The following is a 17,786-nucleotide window of genomic DNA, read 5'->3' on the forward strand; positions in this document are numbered from 1 at the left end:
CTTTAGCAGGTGAATTGGGGATGGGATTTCAGAGGGAACAGCATATGCAAAGACAGATGCATAGATTGTTCCAGAAATTGTATTTGGATGGAACGGGAGGAGAGAGCAGACCTGGGAGATGTAGGAGAGAAGGCCAGAAAGGGTGAGGCCCCCCACAGGAGGCTGAGGGCCTGGAACCTGACCCTGGGGCAGGGTTGGATCCAGGGCCCTTCTGGGACTGTGGGGGGGAGGGGCAAGGAGCCCAGCGGAGGCCAGGCCATGGCAACTGGAAGACCAGGGTCCTAGTTACCAGCGAATCAGCTAGGCTGAGCACTCTGCTGCTTTCACACCCCAGCAAGGGGAAGGTAGGGAAAGCTCTCGAAGGACCACCCAAGCCTCGCAAACCAACAGAAGCTGGGCAGCAGGCAGAATTCCAGCAGCTGTGGGGACACAGAGGCCCCAACCTGCGCAGCTGAGGCCTTACCGTCTAGGGAGGCAGGCCCGAAGCACACCCTTCCTGGAGGGAGAGGGCTTCCCTAAGTTAGGGTGGCCCAGTGAGGGCCCCGAACAGAGCTGAGAAGGTAAGTCCTCGGAGGGGACGGGCAAGAAGTGGCCGCAGACTGGGAGGCTGTGGAGGCGGAGGTGACAGATGTGGGCGCCCTGCCCTCCCCTCCCCCAGGAGGCCACCGCATGGGACTGGCCCCCAGAGGGGGTGGACTGAGACTCCTCATCTCCTTCCCGTCAGGAACCCAGAGTGTATGTATCGGGGGTGCGGCTGGGCGGGGGGGGGGGGGGGGGGGGGGGGGGGTGTCCCAGGAGGATCACAGGTGTTGGGTATTCAACTGGGGCAGCTCAGGGCGCTGATCAGGAACCTTCTTCTCTGAAGTGTCCCCGTCCTTCTGGTCACCGGCTGGAGCTGGGACAGGCGCATCATCTGGAAACGGAGGGGGGAAATGGTAGCAGCAGACGTCTCTGCCACCTCTTCCTCCCTCAGACCCAGGGGTCGGCTACCCGCTCCCGCTCCCGCCCTGTGGCCCGGGGCCCAGAGCACCTGTGTCCGGGTGGAACTTGAGCTGTCCCTCGGGGCCGGGGGCTGGGCCACTGTGGCTCTGCTGCTGCTGTTTCCTTTGTTCCATTTGCAGCACGGCCTGCAGGGGGTGGGGGAGATGGCACAGGCCAGGGGGTAAGGCACCGAGTCTCCGTGGTGGTGAACCAGCCCCTTCTCTATGGGCCTGTTTTTTTCTCCCTTGAGTTGAGCTTAATAACAGTTAAAAAGATCCAGCTCTCCCTCCTCGGTCACGGCTCGGGTCATCCTTTGGGACAGGGAAGCCGGCCCTGAAACTGGGCTGAGTCTAACTAACCCGCCCTGTTCTTGGCCTCCTCTTCCTCCCTTCCTGCTTACAGCGCCACCGCCCTTATCCAACATGGCAGCCACAGAACCGTCGGGGACGCGGACCACGTCTGCCCTTACTCAAGATGGCGGTCGCCACCCGAGGCTCTACCAGTGATGAACACAGTGGCCACGGGCCTTCCCAGCCTCTGAACACCCGAGACAAAGACCACCAGAGACTCAGAGGACGGGTCCAGCCTCCCCGGCCAGTCACCTGCTGCAGCTCTCTCTTCTGGGCCTCCAGGCGGCCCTGGGAGCGCCCTAGGGCCTCCGTCTCCTGGCTGAGGCGCTGAGCCTTGGCGTTTAGCTCTGCCTCCCGGGCCGCCAGCTCCTCCTCAAAACGCCTCAGTTCCTCCTCCGTGTAGGCAGGGTGCATCTCCACTGTCTGCCGGGCAGGGGACAGGGGCCGTCAGCGGGCCGATGCCAGCCTGGGGCCACTCACGCCCGAGAGGGCACCGCTAGCAGAGGAGGTGTGGGGGAGGCTGGGAGGCCAGGGCCATGCGTGCGACGGGGGACGCCTGAGTGCAAGCCGGGGAGGGGGATAAAGACCCAGAGAAAGGGGAGAACAGGGACCCAGAGGCGGCACGGAGACAACCCAGAGACAGAGGAGGCAGAGACCCAGGGTAGGGGACCCAGACAGTAAACGAAGCCTCAGGGCTGGGGGCACAGAGGTAGCCAGGACCCAGAGAATCCCCCCGTGCTCACCTCCCAGCCCTCGCCGGTGTCCCCAAACTCCTTCCTCTGGGTAGATGTGAGGAACTCCTCCAGGGTCACGAGGCGGTCCTGGTTGGTGTCCACCTAGGGAGCCAGGGTAAGTGACAGAGCTGGGCCCCCGTCCAGCCCTGCCCCCACCGTCCCCGTGGTCCCCGGGCCCTCCTCTCACGTTCTTCATCACGTGCTCCCTCATGCGAAGCCGCTCCTCCTCCATCTCCCGCATGTCGTCTTCTTCATTCTTGGGATCATACACCTTCTCCAGCTGCGGGGGCAAGTGAGAGGCAGGACACATTGAGGGGTCCAGGGCAACCTCCCTCCCAGGCTACTCCACTTCTTGACACACACAAGCAGGCAACTTCAACTTCCAGCAGTCCTCGGGGCACCCCGGCACTCCCGGCAGCCTCTTTTTGTTCCAGGGGCTGCTGGGAGTTGTAGTTTCCCCAGGATGTGCAGGGGACCTAAGGGGACATATAGCTGATTGGGCTTCCTCTGCACCCATGGCTTCCAAGATGCTCACCTCCTTGGTGAAGAGGGCCTCCAGCTCCTGCTCATCCAGGACACCATCGCTGTTGATATCTGAGGGGGAGACAACAAGGCATCTTGGGAGACTGAGTACAGGGTGGGTCGGGTCCCTGAGGAACCTTCTAGAGAAGGAATTTGGGGCTGGTGTGGGCTCTGTTATCAGAGGCCAGGTATCCTTAGGTCTCCAACGATAGAGTGATACCTTCCACCTTCAGTATCCCATTGGCCCATCACTAGGTCAGCCCGTTCCCTACCAACCGGGGCCCTAAGAATGGAGTAAATGAAGGTGGGCTTCACCAGGACGGTCCTCGGGGCAGTTGTCACTCAAGATGATTTGATCCCTAACACCTGGTGATCTGGTCACAGGATCAACCCCTTTGCCCAGGATCCAGGGTGTCAGGGGCCCAGAGAACCAGGCCAGAGGCACCTCTACCTGCCTTTCAGCTTCTACAGCTACAGGGCTCCAGGCCTCTCAGCCACACGGGCCATGTTCACTGTCTACCTTCCTCTGCTCACTCAGATCAGCACCCACCCTGGTCCTTCAGAGATGGCCAAGAACTCTGACCTTGCAAATCCAATGGTTAATTTCTTTAAAGATTTTATTTGAAAGCAATCTCTACACCCAACGTGAGGCTCAAGTGTACAACCCCGAGATCAAGAGTTGCACGCTCCACCGACTGAGCCAGCCAGGGGCCGTGGCGATGGTTAATTTTTAATTCACATTTTACTGGACTTTCTGCCCTTGGCTTCTAGAACATCATTCTCTTTTCTCCAGATGCCCTCATTCTCCTTCATTGGCTCCGTCCTCCTCCTGAATGCTACATATTGGTGCACCCAGAGCTCAGTTCTGGGACCTCTTGTCCAGCTAATCTTCAAGTCCAACCTGGTAGCCACTAGCTTTATAGTCTATTTACGTGTAATTATTATTACTTTTTTAAGTAGGCTTCACGCCCAGCATGGAGCCCAATGTGAGTCTTGAACTCATGACCCTGAGAGTAAGACCTAAGCTGAGATCAAGAGGCAGATGCTCAACCGACTGAGCCGCCCAAGGCGCCCCTAAATTTAAATTAAGATAAAAATCTTAATCAGTCCCACTTCGTACATGTAAAGCATTCAGTAGCTGCATGTAGCTGGTGGCTGCCATCTTTGGTGGGACGGAACATTCTCCATCGTTACAAAACTAGTTTGATGGGCCAGCGCTTCTGCAAGATGGGTTCCTCCAACCCTTCGGCTTCCAGTGCCATCCACGAGCTGCCTCGACCCCTGAATACCCGACCCCCAACTCTCATCTCCGCGTGAATGTCCAACAGACATCTCCAACTTGACCTGAACAGACATGGCTTCCAAGTTCCCCTGCCAAGTATGTTTGCTCTTCCTCATCCATCCTTCCAGTTGCTGGGGCCAAACACCTTGGAGTCAACTTGACCCTTTTGTTCACTCATACTCCTTATCCAGTCCATCTGTGAGTCCTACCAGCTTGACCTTCCAGATAAATCCAGAATCCAATCACTCTTCCCTCCTTCCCATGGGGCAGCCACCAGCGTCTCCAGCCTTCTCCTGGGTTTGACCCTGGCCCTGTGAAGCCCGTCCTCCACACAAGCAGCCAGCTGGATTCTGTCAACCCTTAAGGCAGATGGTATCAGTCCTCTACTCAAAACCCTTTTGTGGTGTCCGATCCCAAAGTGGATAAAATCCAAATTCCTTAACCCGGCCAGAAGGCTCGGAGCACACGGGCTGCTGTTACCTTGGAAACCCACATTCCCTCTTCCCTGTGTGTGTCTGCTGTTCCTCCACCGAGAACATTCTTCCCCCCAATATCTGCAAGGTTCAACCTCCCTTCACTGAGGTCTAAGTTCAAATGTCAACTCTCTAGAGCTGCACCACCCAATATGGCAGACACTAGCCACAGGGGACACGTGAGACTTAAATGAATAACGATCACGTACAATGAGGAATTCAGTTCTCCGGCATGATGCTACATAAAACAAGCCAGTCACACAAAAGACAGATGCTAGAGGATTCCATTTATGTGGAGGAGCTAGGACAGTCAAATTCACAGAGACAGAATCAGTCACTGAAAAACAGGGTGAGCTGTTCGCCTGATCACTGGCTCTGTGAGAGGGGGCACTTTGTTTTGTTCACAGCGGTACCCATGAGGTCTCCATGAAGCCTGGTCTTTAGACAGAGCTTAGTAAATGTTAGCTGAACGAATGAGTCATGCCCTGTTAAGCCCTGCTGACCGCCTGCAGCTTCTGGGTTAGGGTTAGGGTTAGGGTTAGACAGGGTCCAAGGCACATCTGAGACGGCCTGGCAACCGCAAGCTATGTTTCTAGATGGGAAGAAAATGAAGGGGACCTAGGTCCCAGAAGCAATGACGGCGCAGTCCACCCTTGGCAATAGGGCTCCTGGGCTGCTGTGGGAGTTGGGGCCCAGGCCTGGCCAAGCCTGGATCACTTACTTGGTGGACATCGGCCAGTTCCGAGAACCGAGAAGTCTGGTGTGTCCCAAAAAGGAGGACTAGCTCTTCTATAGAAGATCCCAGCCCTGGGCAGAGGTGTAGCCTTCTAGACCAGCAGGCGAGATGGGCTCAGATCTCTCTGGCCTGCCTGAGCCCCGCTGCCTGAGCTCCCTCCTTAGTATTCAGGCCTCAGAAAGGTCAGAGGCTCAGGGCTCAGCCTGGGTCTTGGGGCTCCCTCCCCACCTTACCATGCAGTATGAAGAAGGTCTTGGGGTTAAACCTGTTGGGGTCCAATCCATCCAGCTCCTCCCACACCTCCTTCAACTGGGCTTGGCTGCCCTGTGGAAGGGAGAGCCATGGGCTCATGAGGAAGAAGTCTGGGTCTGCCCCCATCCCTCAAATGTCATTTCCCTCAAGCAAGAGAGTGAAAAAAACCCAACCAACCAAAACAAACCCCCAAAACTACAACTCCCAGCAGTCCCTGGAGTGGCTGGGCATATTTAAAGGGACTTTTAGCCTCAGGGCCTGCTGGGAGTTGTAGTTCTTTAGCTACTTGTTCATCTTAACGGCGCTTGGAGAATTGAACTTGGTTATGGGGTGGGCACAAAAGGGGGTCCTTACAGGTACATTGACTTTGGGGTGCTCTCGATGCCGCCGCTGTTGCTCTTCCAGCTTCCTCTCTGCCTCCTTTCGCTGTTCCTCTCCCAGTGACTCCAGATAACGGCGTCTCTCATGTTCCTTGAGCATCTCGTAGCGTTTGAACTCTTCGTGATGGGCTGCGTCGTACTGGGCAAGGTCTCGGGTGGCCTGGGGAAAGGCAGACGGTCATTCTCATCTCACCGCCGCGCACAGGCCCTCATTTTCAACCTCCAAATTCCAAGCCCTCAGCCTTGAACATGGTCAAGGGCCACCCCAACCTCCATCCAGTCCTGGGCTCCATGTCCTGAGCTCAGTTCTTGATCTCTGTGACCCACTGTTGTCCCATAACAGAGCCGCCTCTATTTGCTCAAAGGAGATTAGGATGGTTACGCAGTAATGATTATTTTTTTCAAGTTTATTTACGTAATCTCTACACCCAACACAGGGCTCGAACTCATGACCCCGAGATCAAGAGTTGCACACTCTTCTGACTGAGACAGCTAAGCACTCCTTGGCTTTGACCCACATCTTTTGAGTCCTCCACAATCTCAAGATCTCGGAGGAACAGGAGCACCTGCCTGGCTCAGTAGGTGGACTCTTAATCTGGGGGTTGTGAATTTGAGCCCCACATTGCATACAGAGATCACTTAAAAATAAAGATCTTGGAGGTATAAGCAATAAGGAACAACATATGAGGTGGACTACGGACAGCAATACAGCTAGGTAGTAAAGAGCTCTGGGTCTCTAATTGTTTTGTCCAGGGTTCAAATCCAGGCTCTGGTGTGTGAACAAATTCCACTTGGCTGTGTGATCTTGGGCAAGTTGCTTAGCCTCTCTGTGCCTCCATTTCCTCCCCTGTAAGCTAGAGATAGCGATACTACACTGAGCTGAATAGTATCCCCCCAGAAAATTCATGTCCACCCAGAATGTCGGAATGTGAACTTATTTGGAAATAGGACTTTGTAGATTTAATTAGTTACAACGATGTCCTACCAGATTAGTGTCGGCTCTATATCCAAATGAGTGGTATCTTTAGAAGAAGGGCACAGAGAAGATACAGAGAGACACAGGGAGAAGGCCGTGTGACAATGGAGGCAGAAGCTGGAGTGACATATCTACAAGCTGAAGGCTGGTAGCTTCCGAAAGCTAGAAGAGGCAAGGAGGTTTCCCCCATAGCCTCTAAAGAGAACAGCTCTGCCAAAACCAAGGTTTTGGCTCAGGGATACTGATTTTGGACCTCTGGCCTCCAGAACAGAGAAAGAATACATTTCTGTTGTTTTTTAATTAAAAAAATCTTAAGTCATCTCGACACCCAACGTAGGACTCGAACTCACAACTCTCAGATCAAGAGTTGCGTGTTCTAAGGACTGAGGCAGCCAGGTGGCCCCCATCTCTGCTGCTTTAAGCCACTGAGTCTGTGGTAATTTGTCACAGCAGCCACAGCAACCTCACACACCCGGTAAGGTGTGATCTACACTGTAAGATAAGAATTTCATGTTGTTTTCAGCTGCTAAGTTTGAGGTAATTCGTTCCTGGGCAGCACAGGGAATAAACACAGCTGTTATGTGGGGAACAGAGGGTACAGCAGGGTTCTTAACGTGGGGAGACTGTGGCCCACAGGACGCCACTGTCAATGTCTGAGGGCATTTCTGGTTGCTACAACAGGGGTAGGTCTACAGGCATCGAGTGGGGAGAGACCAGGGATGCGGCTAAACACTATACAATGGGAGCGCCTGGGTGGCTCAGTCGGTTAAGCATCCAAGTTTGGCTCAGGTCATGATCTCACGGTCATTGAAGTTCAGAGTCTGCTTTGTATTCCGTGTCTCCCTCTCTCTTTGCCCCTCCCCTGCTTGCGCTCTGTCTCTGTCTCTCTCAAAAATAAATATAAACATTAAAAAAACTTTTTTAAAACATCATACAATGCACCAGACTTCTCTCACAATATTTCAGCCCCAAATGTTAAGAGTGCTAGGTTGAAGAGTCTGGCCGGTGAACTTGGAAGGCAGAAGCAAGGAGCCCAGTGAGGAACTGGCGGTGAGAAATGATGAGCATTAAAACTAGGATAGCAGCGGGACTGGGGGAAAATGGACAGTTTCTAGAATATTCTAGAAATAAGCGGCAAAAACATCCCTCAGGGACGGAGTCCAAGGCCAGAAATGGACTCAAATGACTGCTGCTATTATCTCCACAGCCACTAGATGGAGCTCCAGGAGATCAGAAAAACACGGCTCAGGCCAGGTGGAGGGAGGGGGTTTGTGCTGGGGGTGTTGAGGACCTGCAGAAAGAAGGTGAGCAGGGGAGAGGCAGGGGCAGGTGTGGGCATCCTCTTCCACTCCAAACCCCGTGGCCCTTGGCCTTCCTCATGAGGCTGGGCTGGAGATCCTATTTCTCAGATAAGGACTCTATTAACTCCTATGCCTGCTGGGGCAAATTATCATAAATTTGGTGGCTGAAAACAATACACATTTAGGGGTGCCTGGCTGGCTCAGTCGGGAAAGCGTAGGACTTTTGATTTCCAGGTTGTGAGTTTAAGGCCCACACTGGGTGTGGAGACGAAAGAAAGGAAGAAAGCAAGGTCCCATCTCTTTGCCCCTCGCTCACTTGTGCGCGCTCTCTCTCTCTCAAAAAAAAGGATGTATATGGTATGACATCTTTGGGGGGCCATTGTTCTGCCTCCCACAAGGACACAGAAGGGACAGTCCCACAACCCCACCTCCACAAGTCATATGGGAAGGACAAAGCCAAGGGGCAATTTGAAAGGTCTGAACTGGGTCAAGCCCACCTGCCCGTACCTGTTTTCCCAGAGAGATTCTGGGGAAGCCTCCGGGGCACCACCCGGGCCTCTGCGGCCACCGGCCTCAGACAACACCAGGCCGGGGCGGGCAGGCTCGCGTCCCAGGCTCCCTTCCCTGTTCCCCTGCCGCAAAGCCTCCCTCAGTCCTCTGCCTGCGGGCCCCTTCGCGGCTACCGTCTGAATGAGCAGCTCCAGGTCCCGAGCCTCGAACGTGTGCTGATTCTGGGGGTCCAGGTGCTCAAACTGCTTCAGGAGGCTCAGGTGATCCAGCTGCACACCTGGGTGAGGGAGGCACAGTAAGCAATCAACAGCAACAACCCTCCCCCCAAAAGAACACCTCATGGAATGTTCTTCCGTTTAAAATCTCTGTCCTGGGTTAGAGGTGCCCTAAAGGTCAGTTTAAAATAACAATAACCGTAGTAATAACTAGCATGTGGGGGGGGGCACACCCAGGGGGCTCAAGTCGGTCAAGGGTCCAACTTTGGCTCAGGTCATGATCTCATGGTCCGTGGGTTCGAGCCCCGCGCCGGGCTCTGTGCTGATGGCATGGAGCCTGCTTGGGATTCTCTCTCTCCCTCTATCTGCCCTCCCCCACTCATATGCGCATGCGCGCGCGCACACACTCTCTCTCTCTCTCTCTCTCTCAAAATAAATAAATACACTTAAAAAAAGAAGGAACAAATCCTGCCACAACTTGATCTTGGACTTCCGGTCTTCAGAGCTGTGACACAATAAATCTCTCACGTTAAGGCCACCCCCGTCTGTGGCACTTTTGTTATAGCAGGTCCTAGCAAAGGAATGCAGCCTCCTCCCCTCAAAAAAACAAATAAACAGGGGCGCCTGGTGGCTCAGTTGGTTGAATGATAGACTTTGGCTCAAGCCATGACCTCACGGTTCATGAGCCCCACATGGTGCTCTGTGCTGAGCGCACAGAGCCTGCCCGAGATTCTCTCTTTCTCCTCTCTCTTTCTGCCCCTCCCCCACAGGTTCTCTCTGTCTCTCAAAATAAATAAATTAGTTCATTAAATCAAATAACAAATACAATAAATAAATAAAACAGAAGGACAGAGGAGGCATGGGCATGTAATACAGAGGAGGCTGCCTGGTACCCAGCACACAGCAGAGCTCGAGGCATGTTTGCTCAATGGATCAATGGAGTCTGACAGAAATGAAAACAAAGAAAAAAAAAAAAAGAAATGAAAACAAAGTCCGGTTCTCCTGGTGGCCCTCAATGCCATCCACGCCATCCACCAACGCTCGGCGACCCCATCCGTAACACGGGAGCCCCTTGGGGTGTCCGGAGATGAAAGGAGAGGAGGGGGTGAATCTCAATAAAGGGGGCTTGCTCTTACACTTAGCGACAGGCGGGAAGATGCCCAAGCGGCCCAGGACACGCCACGAAGCTACAGTAAGTATAAAGCCACCGCTCCATCATGGCCAAAGCGGGGCAAACCACCACCGAGGAGCCCATCGATTGACGAATGGATAAACCCAGTGTGGTCCATCCACACGGTGGAATATTACTCATCCCTCAAAAGGAACAAAGGACTGACGCATGGCACATTTCGGTTGACCCTTGAAAACATTGTGCTAAGTGAAGGAAGCCAGGTACGAAAGGTCATGGATGGTAGGATTCCATTTACATGTCCAGAAATAGGTAAATCCAGAGACCAGAAGTAGGGGGCTGGTTGCAGAGGCTGGGTGGGGGGTGATAGCCGAGGGGTTCTGGGTTTGATTTTGGGGGGGATTATAATGGTGATGGTGGTACATACCTGTGAATCAATAACAACCAATGAATGGTACCCATTAAATGGGTAAGTTATATGACGTGTGAATTGTATTTCAATAAAGCTATTAAAAGAAATAATGTGGGCCGCCTGGGGGGCTCAGTCGGTGAAGCAGCCGATTTCGGCTCACATCGTACATGATCTCACAGTTCGTGAGTTCGAGCCTGGTGTCGGGCTCTATGCTGACAGCTCAGAGCCTGGAGCCTGCTTTGGACTCAGTGTCTCCTTCTCTCTCTCTCTGCCCCTCCCCTGCTCATGCTCTGTCTCCCTGTCCCTCAAAAATAAATAAATGTTAAAAAATTTTTTTTTTTAATAAAAAATAAAATAAATAATGTGGGGGCGCCGGGGTGGCTCAGTCAGTTAAGCGTCTGACTTCAGCTCAAGTCATGATCTAAGGGTCTGTGAGTTTGAGCCCCAAGTCAGGCTCTGTGCTGACAGCTCAGAGCCTCTGCTTCGGATCCTCTGTCTCCCTCTTTACTCTGTCCCTTCCCTACTCGGGCCCATCCAACCATGCTCTCTCTCTCTCTCTCTCAAAAATAAACAAACATTAAAAAAAAAGAAAGAAAGAAATACTGTGGTTCAGACACACTCTGACAAATCCTCTCTGGGATTGTTAGAAATTGGCTGGGATCTGGAGTGCCGGGGTGGCTCAGTTGGTTAAGCATCTGACTTCAGCTCAGGTCATGATCTCACGGTTTGTGAGTTCGAGCCCCACGTCGGGCTCTGTGCTGACAGCTCGGAGCCTGAAGCCTGCCTTGGATTCTGGGTCTCCCTCTCTCTCTGCCCCTCCCCTGCTTGTGCTCTCTCTCTCAAAAATAAATAAACATTAAAACAAAAGACACTGGGTGGGATCTTAGAATCTAAAACTGCCTTTCTCCTCCAGGTACATTTCTTCTTTCTTTTTCCCAGCCAAATAATTAGACTATAAAATATAATCTCGGATAAAAATGCCTTCCCAGCAGAGGAGATAGAGAATAACAAAGCAAGGAAAAATACAGTGTACCCTTTGAAACTTCCTGACTTTGATCACCCATTGTGGTTATGCAGGAGAATGTGGTGGCTCAGAGGAAAATCACACTGAAAGAGGGGGAAAGGAGAACAGTCTAAGAGGAACTTGCAAATGTGACTGAAAGGCAACTAGAAAAAAGCTAACATCTGGAGAATGTGGGTTAAGGGTATTCGGGAGCTTTTTGCATGATTTTTGCAACTTTTTTCTGGAAGTTGGAAGTTACATCAAAATTCTGAATCACCATGATTTAAAAAAGAAAAGAAAAGAAAAAAAAGAAACTGAAAACAAAACACCCCAAAAAACTGAGAGGCTCAGTCCATTAAGTGTCTGCCTTTGGCTCAGGTCACGATCTCAAATTCGTGGGTTTGAGCCCCGCATAGGGCTCTGTGCTGACAGCTCGGAGCCTGGAGCTGCTTCGGATCCTGGGTCTCCCTCTCTTTCTGCCCCTCCTCAGCTCATGCTCTATCTCTCTCCCAAAAATAAATAAACATTAAAAACAAAAAACAAACAACAAACAACCTCCCAATCAGTTATGTTAGCAGTAGAATGTTCTAGAAAGAAAAATCGATCAATCGTCTCTGTGTGTTTTCTGGGGCAGGGAGTGAGTCCCCACGAGGGAGGCCATCCCACCCTACCTGCCCCCACTTACTGGGCTCCTGCTCAGCATCCATCTTGGCCTTGAGCAGCATTCGCAGCCGCGACACCTCTTGCCGCTTCAGCTCGTCCAGCTTGGTGCGCACATGATGACTGACAAAGTCCAGCTCTCGGCTCAGCTTTCCGCTCTGCCCGAATAGGGAGGGGACGCAGGTCAGGCTGGGGGACTGGGAGGGGGCACACTGGGCGACCTCGTCCTTTCTCTGCCCTCTCTGGAACCTTCTACCAGCTTTTCGATGCCTGGAAAACTGACAGACCCCATACCTGCCCCCAGAGCCTCAGAGAAAAAACTCCAGGCCCTCATTCGAGGCCCTGCCCACTTCCGTAGCCCCGTCTCCCGTCATCCAACGAATAGCACTCAGTTCCAGCAGCACTAACAGGGCATTGGCGCCTACACTCAAGGCTCCTTCCTACCTCCTTCCCTTTGCACTTGCTGGTTGGCCACTCTGCCTCGGATTCTCCCCTGCCACCACTTTTCAAGTCTAAGCAGATCCTCACTGCCCTTCAAAACTCAAAGCAGGGGTGCCTAGGGGGCTCAGTCGGTTAAGCATCTGATTCTAGGTTTGGGCTCGGGTCATGCTTTCACAATTTCATGAGTTCAAGCCCCGCACGGGGCTCTGCGCTGACAGTACAGAACCTGCTTTGGATTCTCTCTCATTCCCTCTCTCTCCGCCCCTCTCCCGCTCACACTGTCTCTCTCAAATGAATAAATAAACTTTAAAAACAAACACTCAAAGCAGATGGCAACACACTGCTGATAGAGGTGGCTTCCCTGGGCCCCCTCGACTGTCACTGCAAATTATGTCTGTTTCCTGGAGTTAACCCCGCCCCTGTCCTGCTCACAACTGCCAAGCCTCCCCAGGGCCCACAGGACAGAATCGCTGGGACTGGCGCTCAAGATCCTACACGTACGGATCTCTCCAGCCGCATCCCCTCTCTCCTTTGGGTCCGTTATAAGAAACCACTGGCAGGTGGCGGAAGGTACCAGAATGCTTCATTAAAAAAATTTTTTTCCCTTAACATTTTATTTTTGAGAGACCGAGTCAAAACTGGGGAGGGGTGGAGAGAGAGGGAGACACAGAATCGGAAGCAGGCTCCAGGCTCCAAGCTGTCAGCACAAAGCCCGACACGGGGCTCAAACCCACGGACCACAAGATCATGACCTGAGCTGAAGCTGGACACTTAACCGACTGAGCCCCCCAGCCGCCCCAGAATGCTTCATTTGCACACACAGCTCCCACTGTCTGAAAAGCCGCTGCCCCACCCCCACCGTAACTTCTACCCCACAGACCTTCCTGGTGAGACTTCAAACCTCACTCAGGGCCACCCATTTTCTAGAAGCCCTCTCTCACTTGTCAGACTGGACTTGGCCCTCCCTGGGGCCTCCCCAGCACCCTCTACTATCTGTCATTGCTCAGCTTGCTTTCTCAGTCACCTGAGACTCACGTGGTCTCTCCAGCCCGCAGGAGGCGTGGCTCTCGAGAGGCAGTAGCGACAGTCACATTCACCAAAGCCAGTGAGGCATCTACTATGGGCCAAGCCCTGTGCCGGACTCCCTGGGTCTGTCCCCTAATCCTGCCTACAACCTCATTTTACAGCCAGATAAACTGAGGCCCTGGTGAAGAAGCCACTTGTCCGAGGGCCCTCAAACAGCGAGGGTAGTAGGTTGGCACCCCTGCATCCCTTTCCTGCTCCGGGCCTCAACCATGGGCGCCTGGGGGGCTCAGACAGTTAAGCGTCTGACTCTTGGTTTCCGCTCAGGTCATGATCTTGCGATTTTGTGAGTTCGAGCCCCACATCTGGCTCAGCCTCCTCATTTTCGCAGAAAGGACCCAGTGCGTGCACAGAGGGTACGGGCCCTGGCCCTGAGTGCATAAGGAGGAGCTGGCTTGAAGGCAGGCAATGTCCCAGTCCCGAACCTGCCCGCCTCCCTGGCCGAGCCCTTTCCAAGGTCGCTTTCCAGTTGTGTGGCATTGGGCCAGTTTGATGACAGGCTCTTGAACCTGGGCTCTGCCAGCCGGGCAGTGGAAGGGGTGGGGCTCTACAGTCTCTGCTTCTGCCCATCCTTCACTGGGGGCCAGATAAGCACTGGGCCAGGAAGAGCTGGATGTTCTGGGGGACCAGGGCCACCTTCCCACCAGTCCCAGGCCCTGTGCCCTGGGCTGAGGCATTTAGAGCCTCCGGGAGGCACCTGAACAGGGAGGCGGTGGGGGGTGGGGGGTGGGGGGTGAGGGGGGTGGAGGAGGAGGAACGGAACCGGGAAGGCAGCATCCTCTCCAAGCTGGGGTCTGAGCTCAGCCAGTTAAGCGTCTGACTCCTAATTCCGGCTCAGGTCATGATCTCAGTTTCATGAGTTTGAACCCCGCCTCGGGCTCTGTGCTCAATTCGTGGAGCCTGCTTGGGAGTCTGCCTCCCTCTCTCTCTCTCTCTCTCTCTGCCCCTCCCCCAGCTCATGCGCTCTGTCTCTCTCAAAATAAATAAACTTAAAAAACAATGAGGATTACCTCAGCCCCTCTGGAGGCCTTACACGAGCTGGAGGTGATGCCAGTCTAGTGTTCCCAGCACCTCTAGGGTTTTGCATTCTTCCTGAGCACAATGCAGTACATCGAACGTTCCATGGAACCAGCACTCACACGGCAGGGCCAAGGGCCGCTACCCGGCCTGTCTCAGCCCTTTGTGCATCTTACCCTTGGATGATCCTAACCCGAGCCCTGTAATGCAGGTCAGCCTGTTTTACAGACAGGGAAACTGAGGCACGGCGAGGTGCGTTCACACAGGGTGCAAAGGAGCCTGTGTCCTCCGCTCCCACGCTTAACCACACATTCGGTGTTCCTCAAACCCCCTCCCAGCCGTGCGGCACCCAGAAGACGTGCCTCCCTGCCTCGGTTTTATGAGGACTGGGGACACGTGGCCTCTTGAAAATCGGGTCCTTGCCTGGACTCTGTCCTCTGGGCAGGCACCCTTCCTCCTTCCCCTGGCTCCTCCCCCCGCCCCTCCCCCTGCTGAATCTGGCTCGCACCCGGGCCACACCTTGATGTCCTCTGCGTTGGCAGCCTGCAGCTTCTCGCGGAAATGCCCATCCGTCTCCAGCACGTTGATGACTTCCTGGAGGTACCGATGGTAGTACAGGCCTGTGTCCTAGGGCGACAAGGATGAAGGTAGCAGCCCAGCCCCCCCCCCGGCTCCTCCCTGCAGGTAGGACCCAGGCCCCGCTCCCCTGGGCACCTGCTGAGGGACCCAGAGACGCCCCGCTTGGAGCAAGGGGCAGGCCTGCGCCATGGGACAAAGGCTTCGGAGCCAGCCGACCCCAGGTCCAATCCCCTTCTGCTCTGTGACCGCAGGCTACCTGCCTCATCTTCTGGGCCACAGCATTCCTCCCTTCCCAGGCCTGCAGTGGAGACCAAGTGAAAATCACATGGGTAAACACCCAGCCCACCCCTGAGCACGGAGTGGGTGCCTAGAGCTGACACACGAGTACTTGTTGGCAAGTAGTGAGACACACACTCATTCATCATTTGTCAAGTGCTCACTGAGCCCCTACTGCGTGCCGGGGACCGTTACAGGGGATATAGCAGGTGACCAAGACCGACAAAAATCACTAGGCTCCTGGACCCAGACCTGCCCCGTGGTCAGCACACTCTTCTTCCTGGGCCTCACTCTTCCATTGTAAAACAGGCAATAAGGGGCGCCTGGGTGGCTCAGTCGGTTAAGCTTCTGACTTGGGCTCAGGTCATGATCTCACTGTTTATGAGATCAAGCCCCATATCAGGCTCTCTGCTGTCAGCACAGAGCCCACTTCAGATCCCTCTGTCTCCCCCTCTCTCAGCCCCTCCCCAACTCACACATGTGCTCTCTCTCTCTCTCAAAAATAAATAAACATTGGGGCGCCTGGGTGGCTCAGTTGGTTGAGCATCTGACTTCGGCGCAGGTCATGATCTCATGGCTCGTGGGTTCAAGCCCCACGTCGGGCTCTGTGCTGACACTGCAGAGCCTGGAGCCTGCTTCAGATTCTGTGTCTCCCTCTCTCTCTGTCCCTCCCCCACTAGTGCTTTGTCTCTCTCTTGCTCTCTCAAAAATAAACATTAAGAATAATAAATAAATAAAATAAATGTTAAAAAAAAAAAAACACGAGTACCCACTGACGCTCTGAATAATCGGCCCCTGGGCTCACTCTGCTCCAATCACACTGGCCACCTCCATGCCCTTCCACTCACTCTACTTTCCCCACCACACAGCCATTGCTCAGGCTGTTCCCTCTGCCTGGAATGCTTTTCTCTGCACTTCAGATTTCAGCTCGTGACCTGACATCCTTGACTATCACTCTGGTGTCCGTTCTCAGGGAGCCCCAATGGTCGCTTCCTGGCGAGGTGAGGCTGGTCCCTGAGGGCACGGGGCTGCAGCAGCAATGGGCCTGATCATAGGAGGCACTCAAGAAATGTGTGCAATGAATGAAGGGAAAGGGGACTCAAAGGTGTCCTTCTGTGTCAGCAAAGGTTTCACAAAGCAGCAGCCTAATTCACAAGGTCGGGACAGGACCGCCACACCAAACAGAGACGAGTGTTCCAGAGATAGTAACATGCCCTTTACTGATAGGCGCTATGGGCAGATTCAGGCCACAAATCAGGACCTTGGCCTTGAGAAGAGGTTTAAAGTTCCAAATTCCTAAGACCCGGAAGGCTTCCTAGCATTTGATAAACACATGCTGGAATTAACATATGGGCCGTTTACATGTCCCTTCCTAGGCACTCCATGAACTGAGAACACTCCAGTTGGCTAACACCACCTGCTGCAGGTGCTCCTGGGAAATGTAGTTCTTTTTCCCCAGATTCCTGCTGGGGGGGGGGCTTAAACGAATAGAGGTTTAGGTAGGGGTTAATGCAGATTTGTCACTTAAAATCTGACCTGATTTCCCACAGCTCAGAGCCAGGGACTTAGAAATATGCAGCCCCCCCCCCCCCACGTTTTTCACAACATCAAAAGCACCGGGACTGCAAAGAATGTCAAACTCCAGGCTGCAACCCTGGGGGAAGTATCCACCCAGGGGCGACAGAGATTTGCGGGAACTGTAGTACCACTTGCAAACACCTGGCTGGAGAGGAGGGCAGGGCCACTCACGGGGCTCTCGGTCGCAGGGGTCTCCTGCTGGGGCGTCCCTCGCTCCAGGGGCACCGCCAAAACAACACTCAGCAGCAGCAGCGGTAGCAGGAGGAAGACAGCGCGGGGCCCGGAGGAAGGCATGGCGACGTGGCCTGTGGGGGGCAGAGGGGTGGATATTTGTCCCAAGTCGTTTACTCCCCTGGACCCAGGAGTCTGGGCCCCCAGCGTCGTCCCCCCGCCCCCCGCCCCCCATCTAAAAGTCAAGCCTCAAAGCGTCTCGTTTCCCGGGACACGGGATTCCGAACCTCCAGCTCTTCCTTCCATAGACCCAGGAGTCCGGGCTCCCAGCACCCAGCTTCTTCTCTCAGACTCAGGAATCCGGGATCTCAGTCCCCTTCCCCAGAACCAAAGGTCCAGGACCCCCCAGCCTCCTCTTTCGCCCGGGTCTACAAGTACTGGTGCTCAGTCCATCCTCCCCGAGACCCAGCTTTCCAGCCCTCTGGGTCCCTTCCTCCCGCCCCTCCCCAGGACCCCGTCTAGGACCCCCGCAGCCGCTCACCTTTCCCTCACCGCAGAGGGCGTTTTCCCGGGCTCGGACCTCCGGTGCGTTCCGGTGATTTCCCCCCTAGGCCACGCCCACTTTCCCGCAGAGGACCCGCCCTCGGCGGCCTGATTGGTCCGCGCTGGCTTCGGGCCCCTTGGACCCTGTCTAGCGGCCCGCCCCTCGTGGAAGTCGCTAGCCT

The 17,786-nt window shown here is 54.3% G+C and overlaps 1 protein-coding gene across 2 annotated transcripts; it reads right to left on the minus strand.

Moving 5' to 3' along the window:
- Nucleotides 1-61: 61 nt before the first annotated feature.
- NUCB1 (nucleobindin 1) lies at nucleotides 62-17,689 on the minus strand. Of its 2 annotated transcripts, none has more exons than XM_039246006.1 (13): nucleotides 17,603-17,689; nucleotides 17,062-17,195; nucleotides 14,977-15,084; nucleotides 11,942-12,074; nucleotides 8,671-8,774; nucleotides 5,685-5,870; nucleotides 5,312-5,402; nucleotides 2,601-2,659; nucleotides 2,253-2,345; nucleotides 2,075-2,167; nucleotides 1,584-1,754; nucleotides 1,031-1,127; nucleotides 62-913 (listed from the first exon to the last, which is right to left on the minus strand). In XM_039246006.1, exons 2-13 carry the CDS (start codon nucleotides 17,182-17,184, stop codon nucleotides 801-803), a joined length of 1,371 nt encoding a protein of 456 aa, XP_039101937.1. In that variant the 5' UTR covers nucleotides 17,185-17,195; nucleotides 17,603-17,689; the 3' UTR covers nucleotides 62-800. The 2 variants fall into 2 exon arrangements, with proteins under 2 accessions (XP_039101937.1, XP_039101928.1); XM_039245997.1 differs by lacking the exon at nucleotides 17,603-17,689 and adding an exon at nucleotides 17,349-17,533.
- Between the last annotated feature and the right edge of the window lie 97 nt (nucleotides 17,690-17,786).

The sequence above is a fragment of the Hyaena hyaena genome, unplaced genomic scaffold (assembly GCF_003009895.1).
Source record: "Hyaena hyaena isolate Hyena2069 unplaced genomic scaffold, ASM300989v1 scaffold_9, whole genome shotgun sequence".
Lineage (NCBI taxonomy): Eukaryota > Metazoa > Chordata > Mammalia > Carnivora > Hyaenidae > Hyaena > Hyaena hyaena.

Coding starts and splice junctions, on each gene's coding strand:
- NUCB1 (XM_039245997.1), bottom strand. Junction 15,085..17,061: donor CCCCTGCGACCGAGAGCCCC/GTGAGTGGCCCT, acceptor TTGTCGCCCTAG/GACACAGGCCTGTACTACCA. Junction 1,755..2,074: donor ACACCGGCGAGGGCTGGGAG/GTGAGCACGGGG, acceptor CCTGCCCGGCAG/ACAGTGGAGATGCACCCTGC.